At 43.4% G+C, this 19,270-nt stretch overlaps 1 protein-coding gene across 3 annotated transcripts in view; it reads left to right on the top strand.

Moving 5' to 3' along the window:
- Positions 1-611: 611 nt before the first annotated feature.
- Positions 612-19,270, top strand: part of ECSIT (ECSIT signaling integrator) — an 89,832-nt gene continuing 71,173 nt past the window's right edge. For 2 of the 3 annotated variants that reach the window (XM_069231915.1, XM_069231913.1), the window contains exons 1-3: positions 612-718; positions 9,759-9,888; positions 15,697-15,841. In XM_069231915.1, coding sequence (XP_069088016.1) covers positions 9,883-9,888; positions 15,697-15,841 — 151 coding nt within the window. In that variant the 5' untranslated portion in view covers positions 612-718; positions 9,759-9,882. Of the gene's footprint in view, positions 719-9,758; positions 9,889-13,947; positions 14,041-15,696; positions 15,842-19,270 lie in introns of all 3 variants that reach the window. The other variant, XM_069231914.1, reaches the window with a different exon arrangement.

Genomic DNA, 19,270 nt, shown 5'->3' with positions numbered 1-19,270 from the left:
TTGCTGACACGCTAGAATAGATGGAGGAAAGAGGAGCGCCACTATCGCAGTAGCAGTGTCACTTTTACCTACAGTAAGTCAACGATACAGATACCTCGTACGTCTTAGAGAACTACCATCACGTACCATGTTTCCCCAAATTGCTCCCCCTATAACAGTCACCGGCCGGCCTAAACCACCGTCACCTTAGAAACAGCAAGCAGGGCCTACCTCGCCAACAAACGGGCTTCTTGTCTAAAGTGAACAAACAAATCCCGCCACGCTCGGAAGTTTATGACGGGTGCAACCACCATTCCCACCGCGGCTCTGCTCTGCCACGCTTCACGCCCTCAACTTCAAACCCCGGGTTATCGCCAAAAACCACAGGCAGCTGCAAACGGGCCTACTATGCTGAGACGGATTGTTATCATCGGGTTGTTCTGCGTGTCTGAACACCCCCGTCCGTATGTGTACCCCCTGACGTCAGACCGGCTCGACCAAGACAATTACAGACACCACAGCGAATCAGCACTACGGAATTCTGTGCAGCGCACTCGGATTGGCGGCTGTGTAGCAAGTGCTCGGTCACCTTATTCATCACTTGTCCCTCCAGCCTCAGACATAGACATATAATCTACATAGCGATAGGTTGTTTGGTGACCCGGAAGCGGTGAATTGTTTTTGCAATTACATCCGGTGAAAGATGAAGGGCAGGTATTAGGTTGAATTTACTGACAGTGTAAGTAACGTATAGTTGGTTAACTAAAACTAAGGGGGACAAAAGCAGGGTTGGGTTGGTTTGGGGAGGGGGAAGCAGATAATAAGCCGGGCAGCAGAGAACCTGGTCTGTGGTTGCTTTTGTTTGTTGTTGGGATGTGTGCCTCTGTCCTGTGGACTGACGTTTTTGGATTCAGTGAGCTCTTGCTGCAGGGGATGTTGGTTGTCGATTAATTGCTACGACTCTGAAATCAGATTGTAGAGTTTCAGACCCCCTTCGCTGGCTTATTACACACCCTTTCTGGTTTCAAAACGCGTTTTAATTTGCAGTTCCGATTATGCTGTGGGTATGATCTCTGGAAGCTGTGCAGAGGACATGTGCGGCTTGTGCGTTTTCCCTCATTCATCTTGTGTAAGGATGGCTGTGTTTTGATGGAAGTCTTTTTCTAGTCTGTTCTATCTCGTTTAGTGACATATCTGAGAGGTTTCAATCACGGGAGCTCTTCTTGACCACCGGCAGGCCGGCTCTGTTCTGTGCTGGTTTTGAGTTATAGAAATTATATCGCGCTTAATAGCCATATGTGGGGCGCTGAAGGGCTTGCCTACGTGGGTAGCACGCTGCACCTTGTAGGGTTGGAAGGGTGTCGGATTTCTTTTGATCCGATGTGTGTGACGACCCAGGAGATCTAGTTTTCGTGTTCTGATTGGTGTAAGAGTGCAAGAGAGATGCACACTTTATGGTTTTTGGTAGGCTGGCATCTTAGGTCAGCTCTGCGGGTTCCTTTATGGCAGCCTATCTCAAACGGCTAACGATCCACTGATTTATCATGTATAGCAAAAGAGAATAATTTAGCTTTTTGTATTTATTTTGTTACCTTTGGTGTGCTTCAAAGACAGGTTAAATATGAGTCTGTCGTCTGACAATCTGCAGCTTATTCTTTTTAACGTGGGAATTTGTGTTTACTTTTCTTTGCAAAGTGAGAGTAGTTTTTAAAATGCGTCTGTCTTGCTGGTACATTTCAGAATATATCAGCAGCTAGGAAATAAAAAATAAAGCACATTTTGTTGGGTAATTCTGAAGTGTAATGGAAACAAACACTTGCTAGTATTCCTTTTTTGCTGCTGTGTGTTTTTTGTTCTTTTACTTCTAAGCCATTTCACCAGAGAATATTCTCACTATACGAGATCATACACAACCATCCCACTTGTGTATGACCTTCACACTTTAAATTGAGAAGTATAGGTGTGGCCTAGCGGCCCGAGCTCTCAACATTAGATCTGGGGAACCAGGTTCAAGTCTCAGTGTTGGCACGGGGAAAATCGTTTAATCTCCTGTGCTTAAAATAATATGAATCTGACCTTCCATAATGCAATCTAGTGCTTATGTAAAGTGCAGTGTTTGCACTATATACAACTGATGTGTGTGTAGATGAGATATATATATGTGTGTGTATAGTCACGGTGCTCAAGAACTGCCATTGCTAGTTCTAGTACCAATCCTCCTCAAACTATGATTCCAAGAAAAGAAACCACTGCACTCAATTTTTCCTGAAAAATTCAGTATTTAATCCAGGCCAACTAACAACAACGCGTTTCAAAGCCAAAGAGTCTTGTTCACGGCTTCTGAGTCCTTTCTCGATATTCATTAAATACTACTACAACAGTGAACCCATAATGAGGCATTCAGGTACATGTAGTTCGACAATGGAGAAAAGAAAGTTAAACTTAAATGCCATGGTAAATCAACCATGCACAGTAAGTGAAACCATATGAATTTCAACAACCCTATTATATACTGTACAATTTAATTACATAAAAATTGCATTGTGTCTCCGGATCAAAGAAAAACAGTTTACGTTGTCCAACAAACCATAAATCAACCACTTAGGAGTCCTGTTTGTATATATAACTCGCATTGGTATATATATCCTCCTATATGACCATAAGTGTAACCAGTAATAAATTATGGCTTAGTGCCATCTTACCATTTTAGTTCCAGTGATCCCATTGCCCATTTAATGTTATTGTAAACATTCCTAAACATTTTAACGTCACCTACCAATAGTTGATGGTATCAATCATAGCTATTACAGATGAACATGAAGTTCCTCATCAGTATTGAGTCGTTCTGGAATCTTAGGGCCAGATGTAGCATTTTCCGAATTTCCAAATCGCAAATTCGGATTCAGAACGGAGTCTCAGACACCGTCTGCGAGTCGCTCTGGGGTCAAAAAGACCCACCTCATTAATATTAATAACGTGGGTCGCATTTTGCGACCCCTTAGCGAGTCCCTGCACTCACAGGGATGGTGGCCTGCTGAAGACAGCAGACCTCCATGCCTGTGACTGCTTTTTAAATAAAGCAGTTTTTTTATTTTATTTTGCAGCCCGTTTTCCTTAAAGGAAAACGAGGTGCAAAATAAAAAAAATAACAAAACCATTTGGTTTCGGTTTTTCAGAGTAGGCAGTGGTCCATTGTACCACTGCCTGCTCTGAAAACCCCTTTTTGGCAACATTCACAAAGGGGAAGGGGTCCCATTGGGACCTCTTCCCTTTTGCGAATGGGTTACCACCAGTGTGACACTGGTGGTAACTGCGAATTGCTTTGCGACCGCATTCGCGGTCACAAAGCAATTTAGCATAGTGATGCGAGTCGCAGATAGGAAGGGGACACCCCTTCCTATTTGCGAGTCGCATTCACAGTTTGCGAGACGGTACCGACTCGCAAATTGTGAATGTGCATCGCATTCGGCATTTTGCATGGCGCAAACTGCGACTTTCGCAGTTTGCACCATGCAAAATGCTTGCTACATCTGGCCCTTAGTCTGTTATCTAATGATATACCTACTTTCCAGTCTTCATAGTAGTACAGTCCAATCCCCACCTCGTTCATTCAAACGTACATGTACCAAACCATAATATTGGAGGCATTTTTAATCTCCACAATGTGATTTTGTTAAGTTTTTGACCGCAGCGTACCTTCCATCTCTGTGTTCCCCTGCATGTATGTGTTCCAATATATGTTTCTTTAATGGAAAGGTTGACTTCCAATATAATTTAGATCACATTTGCATTCAGTAACATAGACCACATGAGTATTTCCACATGTAATCCTCTGTTCTATCTTTATCCATTTGCCTTTAGGATCACTGATATGCTTACAATTTTTTCCAAACATGCTTTGCATTTGAGACACACAATAGATAAATCCCTTTATTCTGTGTCCCTAGCCATGTGGAAGACTGTCTGCAAAATGACTTCTGACAAGTTTATCTTTAAGTGAGGGAGCCTTTCTGGTCTAGGCCCTATCATCTTTGAAATGTCACCATCACTCATATGAATATGCCAGTTTCCCCAAAAGATCTGTTTGATGTCATTGTTCTCCTTACTGTAAGTTGTTACCATCCTTACAAGATCTGAACTATCAGATGCCACTGACCATTTAGCCTTCAGAATGTCTGTACATGTTAGCTGCTGGCTCTGACTGCTTCCTGTTCAATAAACCTTGCTGGATATCTTTGCTTGTAGAATCTTTTCTTGACTTCTTTAAATTGAAGATCCATATCAATTGCAGAGGAGCAATTCCTTTTGGTGTGAATGAATTAATCATATGGGATATTCTTAATTAAAGCCCTAGGGTGAAAACTTGAGCCATGTAGGACACTATTTGTAGCTGTTGGCTTTCTATAAAGTGTTGTTTCAAGTTTGTTATCAAGTACAAACACTCCGATATCCAAAAAGTCAATCTGTTGTTTGCTTGTATTATGTGTAAATCTTAAACCACAGTCATATGACTTGATCTCCTCAAAATATGCCACAAAGATATCTTGTGTACGCATTCAAATTAGGAATAAGTCGTCAATGTACCTCAGCCAAATGATGATGTTGGACACAAACTCATTATATTTTTCTTGCCATGCGGTTTCCCTCTCCCTCTAGCCCATTGTCAGATTAGCGTAGCTGGGAGAAAAGGAAATCCCCATTGCTGTCCCCATGTTTGTTGATCTACTTCACGGTTAAAAAGGAAAACATTCCACAGACATATCTCAATCATCCCCAGTAACATGTCTGAATGCTTGGACTCTTATTTTCTCTGTCTCAAGAAATACTTGATAGCTTTAAGGCCAATGTCATGTCTGATAGACGTATACAAAGACGCCACATCAATTGTGACCAGATTGAATGGCAAGAGGATTTCAATGTCATAGAGCCGTCTAAAAAAATAGCCAGAACAGTGGGTTCAAGCGTACCATTATAGCCTGATTTTTGGCTATGTTCAATAGTCATTAAAAATCCAATTCAAAGGTGAACTCGAATTTAAACTAACTATTAAGAAAAGATAACTTTTAGAAAGTTATTTTTTCCCTGGCTGAAGTTCCTGAAGGCTAAATTAGCATTTGCTGTCCCCTTTTTTTTGCCAGCCACTAATTAGCATTTGAAAAGGCGTAAAATGTCTCCCAGGAGCAAACAATAGGCTGACCTGAATGGGCAAAAATTACAAATCTGAACCTTCCAGAATATGGAGGATGGGAGCTGTGAGCTTCCTTTTTTGACATTACAATGTCAAACCCTGCTTGAATGTTAAATCCTGCGTGACAGTTCTGCTGGGTTTCCATATAACACCCTGGGCGCACTTGAAAGGAAGGGAAACTGGATGCCAAAGCTTTTCAAGTGTATCCACTGTCTTTTTGCTGGAAAACCCTACTTTTGTTCTGCACACACAGTGGCTAACCCAAACTGGAGTTTAGTATTAGATGTGGGAGACAAGAATTACAATAGTAAACTCTGTGCACACACACTCACAGCCCTAAGAGCCAAAGTTTAGTGTTGCTGAAGATGTCTGACATTTTTCAAATGCCCAAGTAAGTAGGTTTGACCTCAGGAACTTTTATCCTGTTGATTTTGGCGTGACTAGGAGACATTCCACCCATTAGCTCTTGCCGGTCTCAAATATGACATCTCAAGGCATCCAGTTCAGAGCACTCATGGACTTGATGAAGATCAGAAGATGCCTGAACTTGCTGCCTGCAACCTAAGAAGAACCCAGAAGGTTTGGGCCTGCTGTCTTTTATACCAAAGAGAAATAAGTGGATTCCAAGGCTCATAAGACTGACTTTTTGTTCAAGATACAGGAACAGAACAAGCTACAAGAGGCTTTTGCTGCAACTATCCAGCTGATCAATGGCAACTGGACCCGGACTGCACCTTCCTCTTGGCCTCTACCCAACAGCCAGTGAGTCTCAAAATGCCTATCCTGAAGTCCCGGAGGGCTTTTGAAGTATGGTGGATCTTTGACCAGGACAAACCTGGTTGATGGATCTGACTTGTGCTCCATTATGGTCAGCGTCATATTACACCTAGGTCCTGGTCTACTGCGACCATTAACTGTCATTGGCACGTTTTGCTTCTTGGTGCTATTCAACTTAAAACAAATTATATCTCTGGTTCCCTTATTGGATGTTGGTGATTTTGTTCCTTACAATTTACTCTAGTTTTCTAATTCGGTTTGTGATATTTATTGTTTTGGGTTTTGACTTTATTACTCTTTTGGTACTCCATAAATACTGTATGTATTGCCTTAAGTTACACCTGGCTGCTCTGTGCAATAGTTACCATGGGGTTGAACTCTGGTTTAGTGAGTTTGATTGTTTACCCTGCCAAGGGTCGTGATTATTCTTTGAAGTGGGTAATTACTCCCCATCAGGGGTGTGGAATTTAATAAAATATCTACTTGTCCATGGGACAGATTGCTTCATAAATCTATTTGTCCTGTAAAAAAAAGTCCACTTGTCCCTTTGGTTCCATGTAGTTTAGCAGTACATTTTGGCAGAAATCTCACTATGCAGGAGCTCTGATAAAAGCTTCTTCGATTATTCCAGCGCTCATGCTATAGTAGGGTTTGAATTCTAGCAATACTGGCATTTTGCTATCTTTTTACAGATCTACATACTGCGGCTAGAGGTAGCGTTAAGCAATGGCTCCAGGATGGGAATGCTTTTTGGAATCTGCGCAAGCCTGTTAACATGCACGTGTTAGGGGTTTTCACCAGCTCTTCTCTAATCTTTTCCCATACTGAGAAAGGTTGGAAATGTACTCCTGACAAGGGCAGAACTAAAACTTAGTCCACGGTTGGGAAAAACAGTGGTTGTAGCGAAAGCGAACCTGTAAACGCTCCAACAGATTTTCGCATGAGCAAATCTACAGATGCGTATTTGGTCCTGCTAAAATGCAGTTCACAGATATTATCTAGGAGTACAATTTCCTAGCCTACTTCTGGGAATGATTGTGAATTCATGAAAGCTGTACATCTGTACTAATTCACCGGCATATTTTATGGGTGCACTTTTGTGACTTTATTTAAGAATTGTGCCCCTATTTAGGTCTTAAGTTAACCAAGACCTTTTGTTTTTGTTAAAATTCTGTCTCTCTCTCTTTATGTATCTATAGACTAGCTACACTGTGAGTGACAGCATTCCACTCTTTTATAGGGAGTATATCAGCGCACATAGTAGTTTGTTCAGTGCCAGAGACTATTGTGGCAACATGTGCTTTTTTTTAGACCAAAAAAATGTTATTGCTTTTTGCCGATGTTTGTTATATTGGGGACAGCAGCTCCCACAACAATAACGATTTACAAAAAACATGTCAAAACAAGACAGGCATTGACTAAACCAAAATGCTGACCACCGATGTCAGACATAATGGCTTTGCCAATGATTGTTTATTTTCATGTCTTCCACAATCTTGTTTAAACTGGTTGCACTCGTTTTCCACTATGAATTTTTTGGGAATACTAGCATGCATCAACACATTTTACTAAATGATGCATCAAAGAATGGTACCTAAAACTTCACAGTAGTTTAACCAAACCTTTTTTTCCTAGTTGCATTGTTTTGTGAACTTTTAATTTTAAAGCAAAGGCTCATTAAGTTTGTATTCAAACTTCTGTAAATATTTTCACCTAATCATAGAGCATTACATGTAGCCTCATATCATTAAACTTTGCAAACGCATGTACACATTTTTATACTGGAACCACCGTTGCAATGCAGTCCGAGCTCACAACATTTCCTTCGAGCACCCACCCTAATAATAAAGGCTTTGCATTATTGAACCATAAATACAAGTTTGAGCAGCATTGTTAGAAATGGGGTATCTAGTTGTCAGTCTGTTTGCACCCTGTCCAAGTAGGGACCCTCACTCTAGTCAGGATAAGGGAGATACCCGCTCAGATAACCCCTGCTCTCACCACCTTGGTAGCTTGGCACGAGCAGTCAGGCTTATCTCAGAAGCAATGTGTAAAGCATTTACACATAACACAAAGTAACACAGTGAAAACACTCAAAAAGGACACCACACCAGTTTTAGAAAAATAGTCAATATTTATCTATTTAAAACAAGACCAAATATGATAAAAAAGCCAAAATACAGTAATGAAATGATGAGTTCTGCAAGATTTACTCAAAAATACAATTCCTTGAAGTCAGTAGCTCCACCTGGGGTTATCACAGCGTCGTAAGCAACAAAACCAACATCTGGCAGCTTCGTCATTGCGGGCCAGCTGTCGGGAAGTACTTTCCAGAGTCAGTGCATGAGTCGTCAGGCCCTTGAAGTCACATGCTTTGCGGTTCGAACTCCGGGCTGATGAAGTTGGGTGCGCCGACGTTGATGGCCTCGGGGCTGTGGTGCGAAGCAAGATTGATGCGATGTGCGGTGCCCACAGGTCACGGTGCAGGCAGCAGCTCGGTGACAGCGTCCAACGGCGTTGATGAGACCATGGCCGCAGAGTGAAGCGGGCGGTGCACCATGCGGTGTCCACAGGTCACAGTGCAAGCAGCGGCGGCGGCGTTGGGGAAGTGCTGTCGCCTGTAGGCACAAGCCAGCGGTGCGGGACACGATGGTGCTTCGTGACCCTCAGGAGCGGTGTCCACAGGCAATGTTGCAGGCAGGGATGCCTGGTGATGACACTGGAGTCAATGGTGCTGATGTCGGTGGACCAGGCTGTGGTGCAGGACGGGACGGTGCTTTGTGTTCCTCACGAGCGGTGTCCACAGGCCACAGTGCAGGCAGCTGAGCCGGTGTCAGCAGGAGCGTCGTCGTCGGGGAGACCCAGGTTGTGGCGTGAGCAGGCGATGCCAGGGTGTGGGGCCCACAGGTCACGGTCAGGTGCAGATGGTGTAAAAGTAGACAGGGTACAATTGTCTGCCTTGTTCCCTTTGGGAGCAACAGGTCCAAGCGAAGCAAGGTAAGGGAGTCTGAAGCCAGAAAAACTCTGCTCTGTTCTCATTGACCACATTTGTAGTGCCTGATCCACATGTTACGGCTAGTCCTGAGGGCTTAAAGTGTCTGCACATAAAACATAATTGTGGGACAGTAATGTGCTGTAATTTGTCCAAGGTCGCACTAGTTTTCAAAAGAAGGGAAAATTGAATTGAATCTGTTCCACAGTTCACACTTTACCACTAGAGCACGTCGCCTTGCTCCCGTCTAATATGTGCTTTGCTATTACAACCTCTTGATGCTGACACAGGCAAACTAGCTTCAGTCCCTGTGGCAGCTGTGACTGGTTTGTCGCTCTCCTAGGCTAAGGTCAGAGCTTCTGAGTGAAAAGCTGAGTGAAACCATTATGTCTCGAGACAGAGGAGGCACCAGTGGCTGCAGTTACTTGTAAGGGGCTCTGATGTCAGTGATATGATGGAAGTGAATCACAATGGATGTGAAGTGGATGATGTGAGTGATGGCCCAGCATGAGGAAGTAATATAATGCTAGTGCTTAAGGGTTATAATACCAATGATATGGTGTGAGGAGAACCAATGCAATATAATGTGACTGATGTGGATATTGCGAGTTCTATAAAAGAAGTGATGTAAGGGACATCATTAAATTTAATGTAAGTGTTGCAGGTTGCATATGTGTAATGAGATGTGAATGATATGGTATACATTATGTCATTTGGTTTTATCTGACTGATTTACCAATGATACAATCTTAAATAGGTTTTGCAAGTCGTGGTATGTGAGTTTTACGTCAGGGTTGATTTCATTTTTCTTTTTTTCTACAGGTGGTTTAAGGTGGTTTAAGCCATGAGTATTCAAAGATGGTTTTGATATAATCTACTTTCAAACAGTGGGCTTATTAAACATCAATTTAAACACTTCCAAATGTACAATGTGGACGTGTGTTAAATGAAGGTAAGCAAACACAATTCTTCTTTAATTTTCTGCCTGAAATTTGGCTACGTTTCTGTTGTTTTTTTCCAGACTTAACCCCACCCCCCCAAAACCATTCCCCTACCTATCCATTTTTGAAAAATTGAGCGGCAGACCCAAATTAAATTCTTCATCTTCCTTCTGTGTTTGTTGTAAAAAGGAATACAGGGCATGGGTGAAAAATAATTTCAACTGTTATTAACAAAAACTGTAGCTCAGAGCAACTGAAATGTAGCAGTGTCCATCTAAATGTTGTTTGACATAATGCTGTCTAGCCTCTGATTGATGTTTTGGGGAAAAAAACAAGCTATACCTCAGACTGGAATGTGAGGTAGGCATACTCCCTTAGTAAATGAACATAACAAGTATGATAACGGAAATGGTAGAAGGACTTGTTTATGAAAGTGACATAAATGTTCATGGTTTTTGAAGCCCGGATTTCACTGAATGCAAGTCACTTGGATTCACCGTGGATACCAACCACACCCTTAAGAACTCACTGTCAAAAAACACTAAGACGGCTCACCAGCTCTCTCTTCTGAAGAAATTGAAACTAAGCCTTCCAAGAAGAGACTTCAGAACTGCAGTTCAAGCCCTTCTACATAAACATCTGGATGATGGTCACACCCTGCTCCATGGCCTCCCAGACTCCACACTGGCATCCTACACTTCACTGCACATCTCATCTGGGGCCTGAACTATCTCCATTGGCTCCCCTTGCCGACCTGCACCATCTTCAAAACCGGCTGCATGGTTTACAAAGCAGTCATGACCACCACCCCACTTAACTTGCAGACAAGCTCACTATCTGGTGGATCCTGGTACATTTGCAGCCAAGAAACCATCAGACTACAGACTAAGGAGCCAGGGGTGAAAGGGGTCATTGCATCCCAATGACTGCCTTTATCAACAGACGGGGGGCTAAGCCCTTATTAGTTTTCCTTGCATTAGGGCCCACCCTCATACTGCAGTTGCACAGGGTGAAACATATCCACCAAGTGAGTGCTCTCAGTCCATCACCCTGTTTACCAAGAGTGACAGTGTGCTGCTGCCCTGAAAACCACACGTGCCATCTTCCAAAATGTGCTAGCAGTCACATGAAGGGAAACCTTTCATATATCTCCAGTCTCCCACGTCGTCTCCAGAATCAAATGTCCTATTAATTTTCTTTATCTTGTTTTACAACAGGAAGCCAGCAGTTTGAAGGTTACAGCCGGGTGGTCCAAGGTGTCACGTTTTAAGCAATAATTGTCCGACAGGCCTGTGATCAGAATGTTATTGTTATATTTATATGCATTTTACGTATGCATTCATTTATTCCTAAAGATGTGAATGTGATAGAATTTGTCTTTTCTAGCAATTGTTACATCAGATGGTTGAGGGAGTAGGATAGAAACTTTGTGCCTGTGAAGCCTATGCAATAGTGCATCACAATGGGGTATACTTAAGGACTTGCTCATCAAAACGTGAGATCAGATTTTCACATTTATTGGACCATTTGTTTCCTCATTTTCCCTACATTTATGTTTAAAAGCAAAAAAGTTCCAGGTTCTAATTTTTGTTCGTCAAATGGTGCACCCACTGCCCAATACCAAACACTCCAGGCGATATGCCCTCCACCTTTTTACCCTGCCAGCCCTCATCTTTGCCATTAGGCATTTTGAACCTGCTACCTCCTTTTTGTTAGAAAACAGTATATCGGTGGCTACAGTGCAGTCTTGAAAGCTCGAAAAAACGGGTTATTGCATCTGTCTTGTTCAGGCATCCTCTTCATGAGTAGGTCATATGGTAGAAAAATATAGCCCAGAGTGCCCCGCCGTCGTTTACAACCGCCCACGTTGTACCCTCTAAAGCTTTCAGGCAGATCTGAAAAAGCTTCTTCTTTGATACACTAATTGTTGCGATGCTCGCGCACAGTGCTTCGCGCACAGTGTGTTTACACTGGGCACGAGCATCGCTAGGCAACGGGAGTTGGACGGAGGTTGAGGAAAGACAGTTGCGAAGACGACGCGCTTCGCATTTCCTGTATCGGGGTCGCATTTAACGTTACAATAAAAGCTTGTAAATCACATGAATTTCGTAACGTTATTCATCACAACACTAATTACATTAATTTCTGCTACTGCCACTTTTTAACATATTTCCTGGTTTATGGAGGCCTTTATTCAGCTAAACTGATGTTTCACTTTGCAGATTACAAAATACACCTTTCTATGTGAAGTACCCAAATTATCCACAATTACTGGAGATAGTCAGTTAGAGTTTTAGCACTGATGGGACACATAGCTGCCCCCTGCATGGAGGACTTGGAGATTTCGTATAATGCAGAAGCCCAGCATTCCAAGTAGCTTCACATCTCAGATAGCATGTTCTCTTTTATTCTACTTTATTTAAAAATGGGTTTGCAATTGTAAGAACTCCACATGCATAGCTAAGGCAAGAAGTATGTTGGGGGGAGAATGGAGACAGGACAGAACTTACCCGCTGTAACCTCGGGATCTAACCTAACCATGTGGGTTTGTATCGCATCCTCATCATCAAAATATTGTAGTTGTAGGTCAGAATCAGAAGCTGGATCCATTAAAGTAGGAGGTAGGTTCTGTCAGGGCTCCATTCTTCCTCCATCTGCTCTCAACTTCCAGACTTCACCTAACACACACACTCCAACATTCCATGCATCATCACATTCTCCCAGCTTCCACACTAAACATTCTACAGCATGCCCACGCATCACAGATACACTATGTCACTACATCAGGCCTGTATGAAATTTGCCCTTTCTCTGGGTCATTCGCTCTTTGTGGCACCTTATTTTTTTTTATGGCTGTAGAACTCTGTGCTTGTGCTCCCCTTTTGACATAGTGAAATTGGCATACCCCTAATTAGTATATTTATTTTACCAGCAAATATTTATGTCACCCTTCGTTAGGGCTTATTGCCTATAAGGCAGGATAATTGGTATTTAAAAGTAGGGCATGTAGGAATTTAATACTAAACGCGTCCTTGTAGTGAAAAAGCCCCATTGCTATTTTCACTGTAGCAAGGCTGGCTGTTCCATTGGAAGAATTTGGGTTACATTATTACATTTAATAATTTTAGTTAGGAACAGCTATACAAATAAATGACCAACTATTTTAAATTCTTATGCAATACTCAATTAAATGGCATAGTCAGTTGTTTGATTAAATATTAAGGAAAAGGTACTTTTAGAAAATTATCTTTCCCTGCCAAAAGCCTCTAGAGGCCCATTTGCATTTTTCTTCCACTTCTGCCAGCCAGTAATTAGCGCTCAAATAGATATGAATGGGTGTGTAGTCCCTCCCAGTAGCCAACAATAGGCTGACCTTAATTGGCAGATAGTCACCCCTGAACCTGACAGAAAATGCATTGTGGGGCTCTGAGCATCGTTTCTTCCATTTCAGTGTCAATTCGTGCTTGAATGTCAAATCCTGTTAGAACGGCCTGTTTGAGTTTTATGCATAACACTTATAGTCCAATTTCATAAATCCCCTTTCCTTATATAAAGGACAAGCCAGATACACACACAGACTCATCACATCACTTTGTGGTGGACGAAGCATGACAGTTGAAGGGAAAGTGGAGCCCCAACGGGACCTACCAGCTGCTGATGTAACCCCATGGCATAACCTGGAATAAAGAATTTACCTCCTACCTGAATAGTCCCATTGTACTTCGCTTTTTTTCCATTTCAGTGCCATGGCATGCAGTAGTTATTACATTTTACAGACCCCGTTTGGAGAAGACACAGTACACCAAGATGTTCTGTTCAAGAGACTGTTGGGAATATTTCCTAAATGGCATGGACATGGAACAATCCTGATGAAGTCCTCTCAGGACGAAACACGTTGGCTAGGATGGATTACGTTGTTTAAAGCATACCAATTAAATTGCTTTTGATAATGAAGTACGGCTCCCATGCAATATTAGACAAAAAGAAGAAAAAACATTCTCTGTTTGAACACGGATGAACAGTTGATATACTGAACGTCTAGAGTAATAATTTCGTTTTTTTTATCATAGTGTACCCTTTTGGAAATATTTTTGTTGTTGGAGGGAAGTGACTCTTGAATGGTAGAATCATAGGAGGTTGAAAGCTAAAACTTCTGCTCACAAGTAAGCTGAAACTTCTGCTCACAACTACTGACACCAGTGTAATCGTGTTGGGCCTGCACTGCTCTTATTTGTTGTGAATAATTTCAAACAGAATATAGTATGGACCATGAGTGGCGTCAATTGAATTTATAAGAGCTCCACCCTTCCCATTAAAATGAAAATGTTTTTTTTTTTTTTTTAAACATTTGTTTGTTAACCAAGTACAATATGTAATCTTTTGTGTGTTTGATTTATGTTTGTTGCTGCATTTTTGTGTAAAGTTTTGAGGTTCAAATCATCGGAATTGCTTAGGGCAGAGTCTCTGAATTCCAGTAATGATTCAGTGGGGGTCACTGGATTCCAGTAATGATTAAGTGGGAGTCCATAGAAGTCAAAAGGTTAAAAACCGGTGTTGTAGACCACTGAACACCAGCTACATATTAGAGAGACATTTATTATTTAAGTTGGCCATGTTAGGAGGACTTTTCTAGATAAAGAACTCATCCTTTGGCTGAGAGGAGGTGCACGCTGAAAGCTTAGAAGAAGCAGAGTGAGAGACTGTTAACGACACTTGGCTTGGTGGAGGGTCTCGACTGGGGTCTGTATGTTTGCTGAAATTGGCAGGCATGACTCTTGAACTTGTCCGGGCTGTTGTGACTTTATGGTGAAGGTTGTGTAAGAATACGAGAGCCCCTTATTCTGCACATTAATTTGTTAAGAATTGGGCATACTGCTTCATCATGTTTAGCAGTGCAGTGGTTATGACGGAAATAAATTAAAGCTACATCTATGCTTACCTGTCCAGTCTTGTTGAACTGGTCTTGTCTTGATCCACATTGTCTAGATGGCGTGTTCAAGGTTGCTGGGCAAGGTATGTCACCGATCAGTAGTATTATGTGTGGTGGAATGACCCACTTCACTCAACAGTGTTGGAGGACGTACAGACCTTCCATCCAACAGTGAACTGTGCACAGTATCAATGATTGCCTAATGAGTCGAAGGCATTAAAGTACGGGCACCCGGCGTTGGACAGTTGGTGTCTCAGAAGCCTTATCTTTTGTCACAGCGTCTGAGAGGAGTCTGTGCTCCTGGAAGGGCAGATGGCAGAGAGGTATTTTGAATTTAGCAGCCAAGTAGAGAGGTACTGCATATCCTACGTATGGCCTGGCCCACTCAAACTGAGGAAGCACAGTTCAAATCAAGCAGTGGACGGTGCCAATTGTGGAGTAAGCGACCAGCACCTTAGCAGGCTCAGGGAGGCCGTGTCTCTCACTGATGCTCCCGGCTTCGTAGGTGTGCTGAGCCCATGCTGTCACGGTGACAGTGATTATAGAAGCACCAGGAGGTGCTACTTATGCAACATACATGAGCCTAACGTTGCTTGTTTATAGGACTGATTTATTATCTGCTTCACACTTGTCGCTGGGCATTAGCCTGTGTTGTCACTGTGAGCTCCTTGTTGGAAGTGTCCTGGACCTCTAAGGTACTTGCCTGTCCTCAGCACCAGCCAACATGACTTAAATTAAGCACTCTCTGGGGCTGGTGTTTTGCTGAGAAGTTAACCACAGGGCTTATATTTCTTTCCAGCTTAGACTGAATGATGCTGGCGAAGTATTCTGCAGCAATGCAGCTGTCACTCTATAATTTCCAACCTCTATTTTGTATTCTTTCTTTTAGGTGCTCTTGAAGACAGGTGTTTGGGATGAAGTGTTTTCGGGATCTGCTCCTAATTGTCCGACTGCAGCAAGCCACGTCGTATATCCGGCCTACGGTGTTAAGGCAGGAGATGGGGTTACTAAGGAACACTTTGCTTACTACAAAGGTAAGAAACAAAACAGGCCTCTTCTAGCATCAAAAAACTAAGCTATGCTACTGGTGCACCAGTATGCCCCTAAGCTGACTCCCATGAGTAGAAAGCAGCCGACTAGACCCAGAAAGAGCATTAATCAAATCCACCAACCTGTTCGACTTTAACCTTCTGTTCTGGCCAGTTTCCTTGAAGTGGTTGACCCCTATTTATTCATGGCACCTACAAGATATATGAAATTTGGTGTGGAATGACGTGTCTTATAAAGAATGGGGAAGTTCTTAACCGACGCGAACAGGGTAGCAACGGGACAAGTTCAGAAGTTGTGCCCACACATAATAGTAACTTCTGTCAGGCACTTATGTTTGTATATGTTATTTCTATACCCCAAACCTAGCCTGAAGGCGGGGGGAATTATACACAAATGTTTTTGCCTACCTGTTTGAGTTTGCGGTGATTAGAAATTCAGTCCTTGCATCAAAATGCGGCTAGATAAGGGTGCTGATCCCCGTACGAGTAACAGAGACAACAACAACCTCAATCTTTGAGAGGATGTTTTTCTTGCCACTCATTAGACTTTTGATCATAGAGAACATACAGATGGAATATCTGACAACTGCCTCTCCAACCAGAACCTCAAAATGAATGTTTATTCTTGAGGCCGACAAAGGTGCGTTCTGCACTTAAATAGTGTGCGATGCTCTGTGATAGGAAACCTTTGTTTTAGCTTAGGGTTTCTGCCTTCCACTAGGCCTACTCGGTGTGAACTCTGGGTTTCTTAGTATAGTATAAAAACATGAGGCTGCTTGCTACGCCTGCATGCGATGTTTAGAGGCAGCAGTTTATCTCAATTGAGTTTGAGTCAGATGTAGTCACTCGGTGTGTGTGGTATGTGTTTAGGTGTAATAGTTACAGTCACATTGTGGGTAGCTTCTTTATATTCATAGAATGCTTGTAGTGCTTTCACAGCAAGCATGCAGAACAAGCGCCGTGTGGTAATGGTTGTATATAGTGCTTAGTATGTTTACATCCACCGTGCATACAATCTGCACAGAGCACAATGCGCATGTGGTGTGTTAGTACATTCACATAGTGCATCTGGTGTTCACAGAAGCATCCAGTACATGTGTGTTTTTTATATTGCAAAAAGTGTGTGGTTTTATTTACAGTGATAAACAATTCAGATGTTATGTACAGTGGCATAGATTGTACACTCTGAATTTGTACATTCACATGCAGTTCATATCGTGTTTACAGTAGTATGCAGTGCACTTGGTCTGTAGCAGTTCCAGAAAGTGAATGAATACATTTACCGAGCGCGCAAGTGTATCATTAGAACGTCACGAGTTTGCAACAAGTAATCATTCATAAGCCAATATCTGCCTAAAAAGGACGGTTTTCAGAAAATGAGCGCCCTCCTATTCTGGCTTTGTAAATCCCGGGGATAATCAGTACACCTTGGTTAGTAGAGCAAATTGATCTGGAGGATACATACACCGGAGATCAAATTCTTAGGTATACTGGGCCCTTATTATGTACTGCTCTGTGCGTGATGATTAAGGCCTTAAATGTAATTTTCTTGTCCACTTGAAATCAGTGCAGTTGCTTAAGATATGGGTAAACCAACTTCCATCTTGGCAGGTTGAGAATCCGACTTGGGGCTGCATTCTTAACCACCTGCAGCTTGCGGGCGGGAGCTGCCGGGAATCTTAGGTAAGGGGTGTAAGGAAATGCCTCCTTGGAATGGTTACCCCCTGACTTTTTGCTTTTGCTGATGCTAAGTTTTGATTTGAAAGTGTGCTGAGGCCTGCTAACCATGCCCCAGCACCAGTGTTCTTTCCCTAACCTGTACTTTTGTTTTCACAATTGGCACACCCTGGCATCCAGGTAAGTCCCTTGTAACTGGTACCCCCGGGTACCAAGGGCCCTGATGCCAGGGAAGGTATCTAAGGGCTGCAACATATCTTATGCCACCCTGGGGACCCCTCACTCAGCACAGACACACTGCTTGCCAGCTTGTGTGTGCTAGTGGGGATAAAACGACTAAGTCGACATAGCACTCCCCTCAGGGTGCCATGCCAACCTCACACTGCCTATAGAGTATAGATAAGTCACCCCTCTAGCAGGCCTTACAGCCCTAAGGCAGGGTGCACTATACCATAGGTGAGGGCATAAGTGCCTGAGCACTGTGCCCCTACAGTGTCTCAGCAAAACCTTAGACATTGTAAGTGCAGGGTAGCCATAAGAGTATATGCTCTGGGAGTCGGTCATGCACGACCTCCACAGCACCATAATGGAAACACTGAAAACTGTGAAGTTTGATATCAAACTTCTCAGCAAAATAAATGCACACTGATGCCAATGTACATTTTATTGTAACGTACACCCCAGAGGGCACCTTAGCAACCTTAACCGACTATCCGTGTAGGCTGACTAGTTTTAGCAGCCTGCCACACACCAGACATGTTGCTGGCCACATGGGGAGAATGCCTTTGTCACTCTGTGGCTAGTAACAAAGCCTGTACTGGGTGGAGATGCTTATCACCTCCCCCTGCAGGAACTGTAACACCTGGAGGTGAGCCTCAAAGGCTCACCCCCTTTGTTACAGCACCCCAGGGCACTCCAGCTAGTGGAGTTGCCCGCCCCCTCCGGCCACGGCCCCACTTTTGGCGGCAAGGCCAGAGGAGATAATGAGAAAAACAAGGAGGAGTCACTGGCCAGTCAGGGCAGCCCCTAAGGTGTCCTGAGCTGAGGTGACTCTAACTTTTAGAAATCCTCCATCTTGCAGCTGGAGGATTCCCCCAATAGGATTAGGGATGTGCCCCCCTCCCCTCAGGGAGGAGGCACAAAGAGGGTGTAGCCACCCTCAGGGCTAGTAGTCATTGGCTACTAACCCCCCAGACCTAAACACACCCTTAAATTTAGTATTTAAGGGCACTCCAGAACCTAGGAACTCAGATTCCTGCAACCTAAGAAGAAGAGGACTGCTGAGCTGAAAAACCCTGCAGAGAAGATGGAGACACCAACTGCTTTGGCCCCAGCTCTAACGGCCTGTCTCCCCACTTCTAAAGACACTGCTCCAGCGACGCTTTCCACAGGGACCAGCGACCTCTGAAGCCTCAGAGGACTGCCCTGCATCTAGAAGGACCAAGAACTCCCGAGGACAGCGGCTCTGTTCACCAAAGACTGCAACTTTGCAACAAAGAAGCAACTTTGAAACAACACTCGTTTCCCGCCGGAAGCGTGAGACTTGGCACTCTGCACCCGACGCCCCCGGCTCGACTTGTGGAGAACAGTCACTTCAGGGAGGACTCCCCGGCGACTGCGAGACCGTGAGTAGCCAGAGTTGACCCCCCTGAGCCCCCACAGCGACGCCTGCAGAGGGAATCCCGAGGCTCCCACGACCGTGACTGCCTGCTTCTAAGAACCCGACGCCTGGTAGGG

This window comes from Pleurodeles waltl, chromosome 4_2, assembly GCF_031143425.1.
Source record: "Pleurodeles waltl isolate 20211129_DDA chromosome 4_2, aPleWal1.hap1.20221129, whole genome shotgun sequence".
In the NCBI taxonomy this organism is placed as follows: Eukaryota; Metazoa; Chordata; class Amphibia; order Caudata; family Salamandridae; genus Pleurodeles; species Pleurodeles waltl.
The sequence above is the reverse complement of the archived record's forward strand: the minus strand, read 5'-3'. Positions and strand labels throughout refer to the sequence as shown.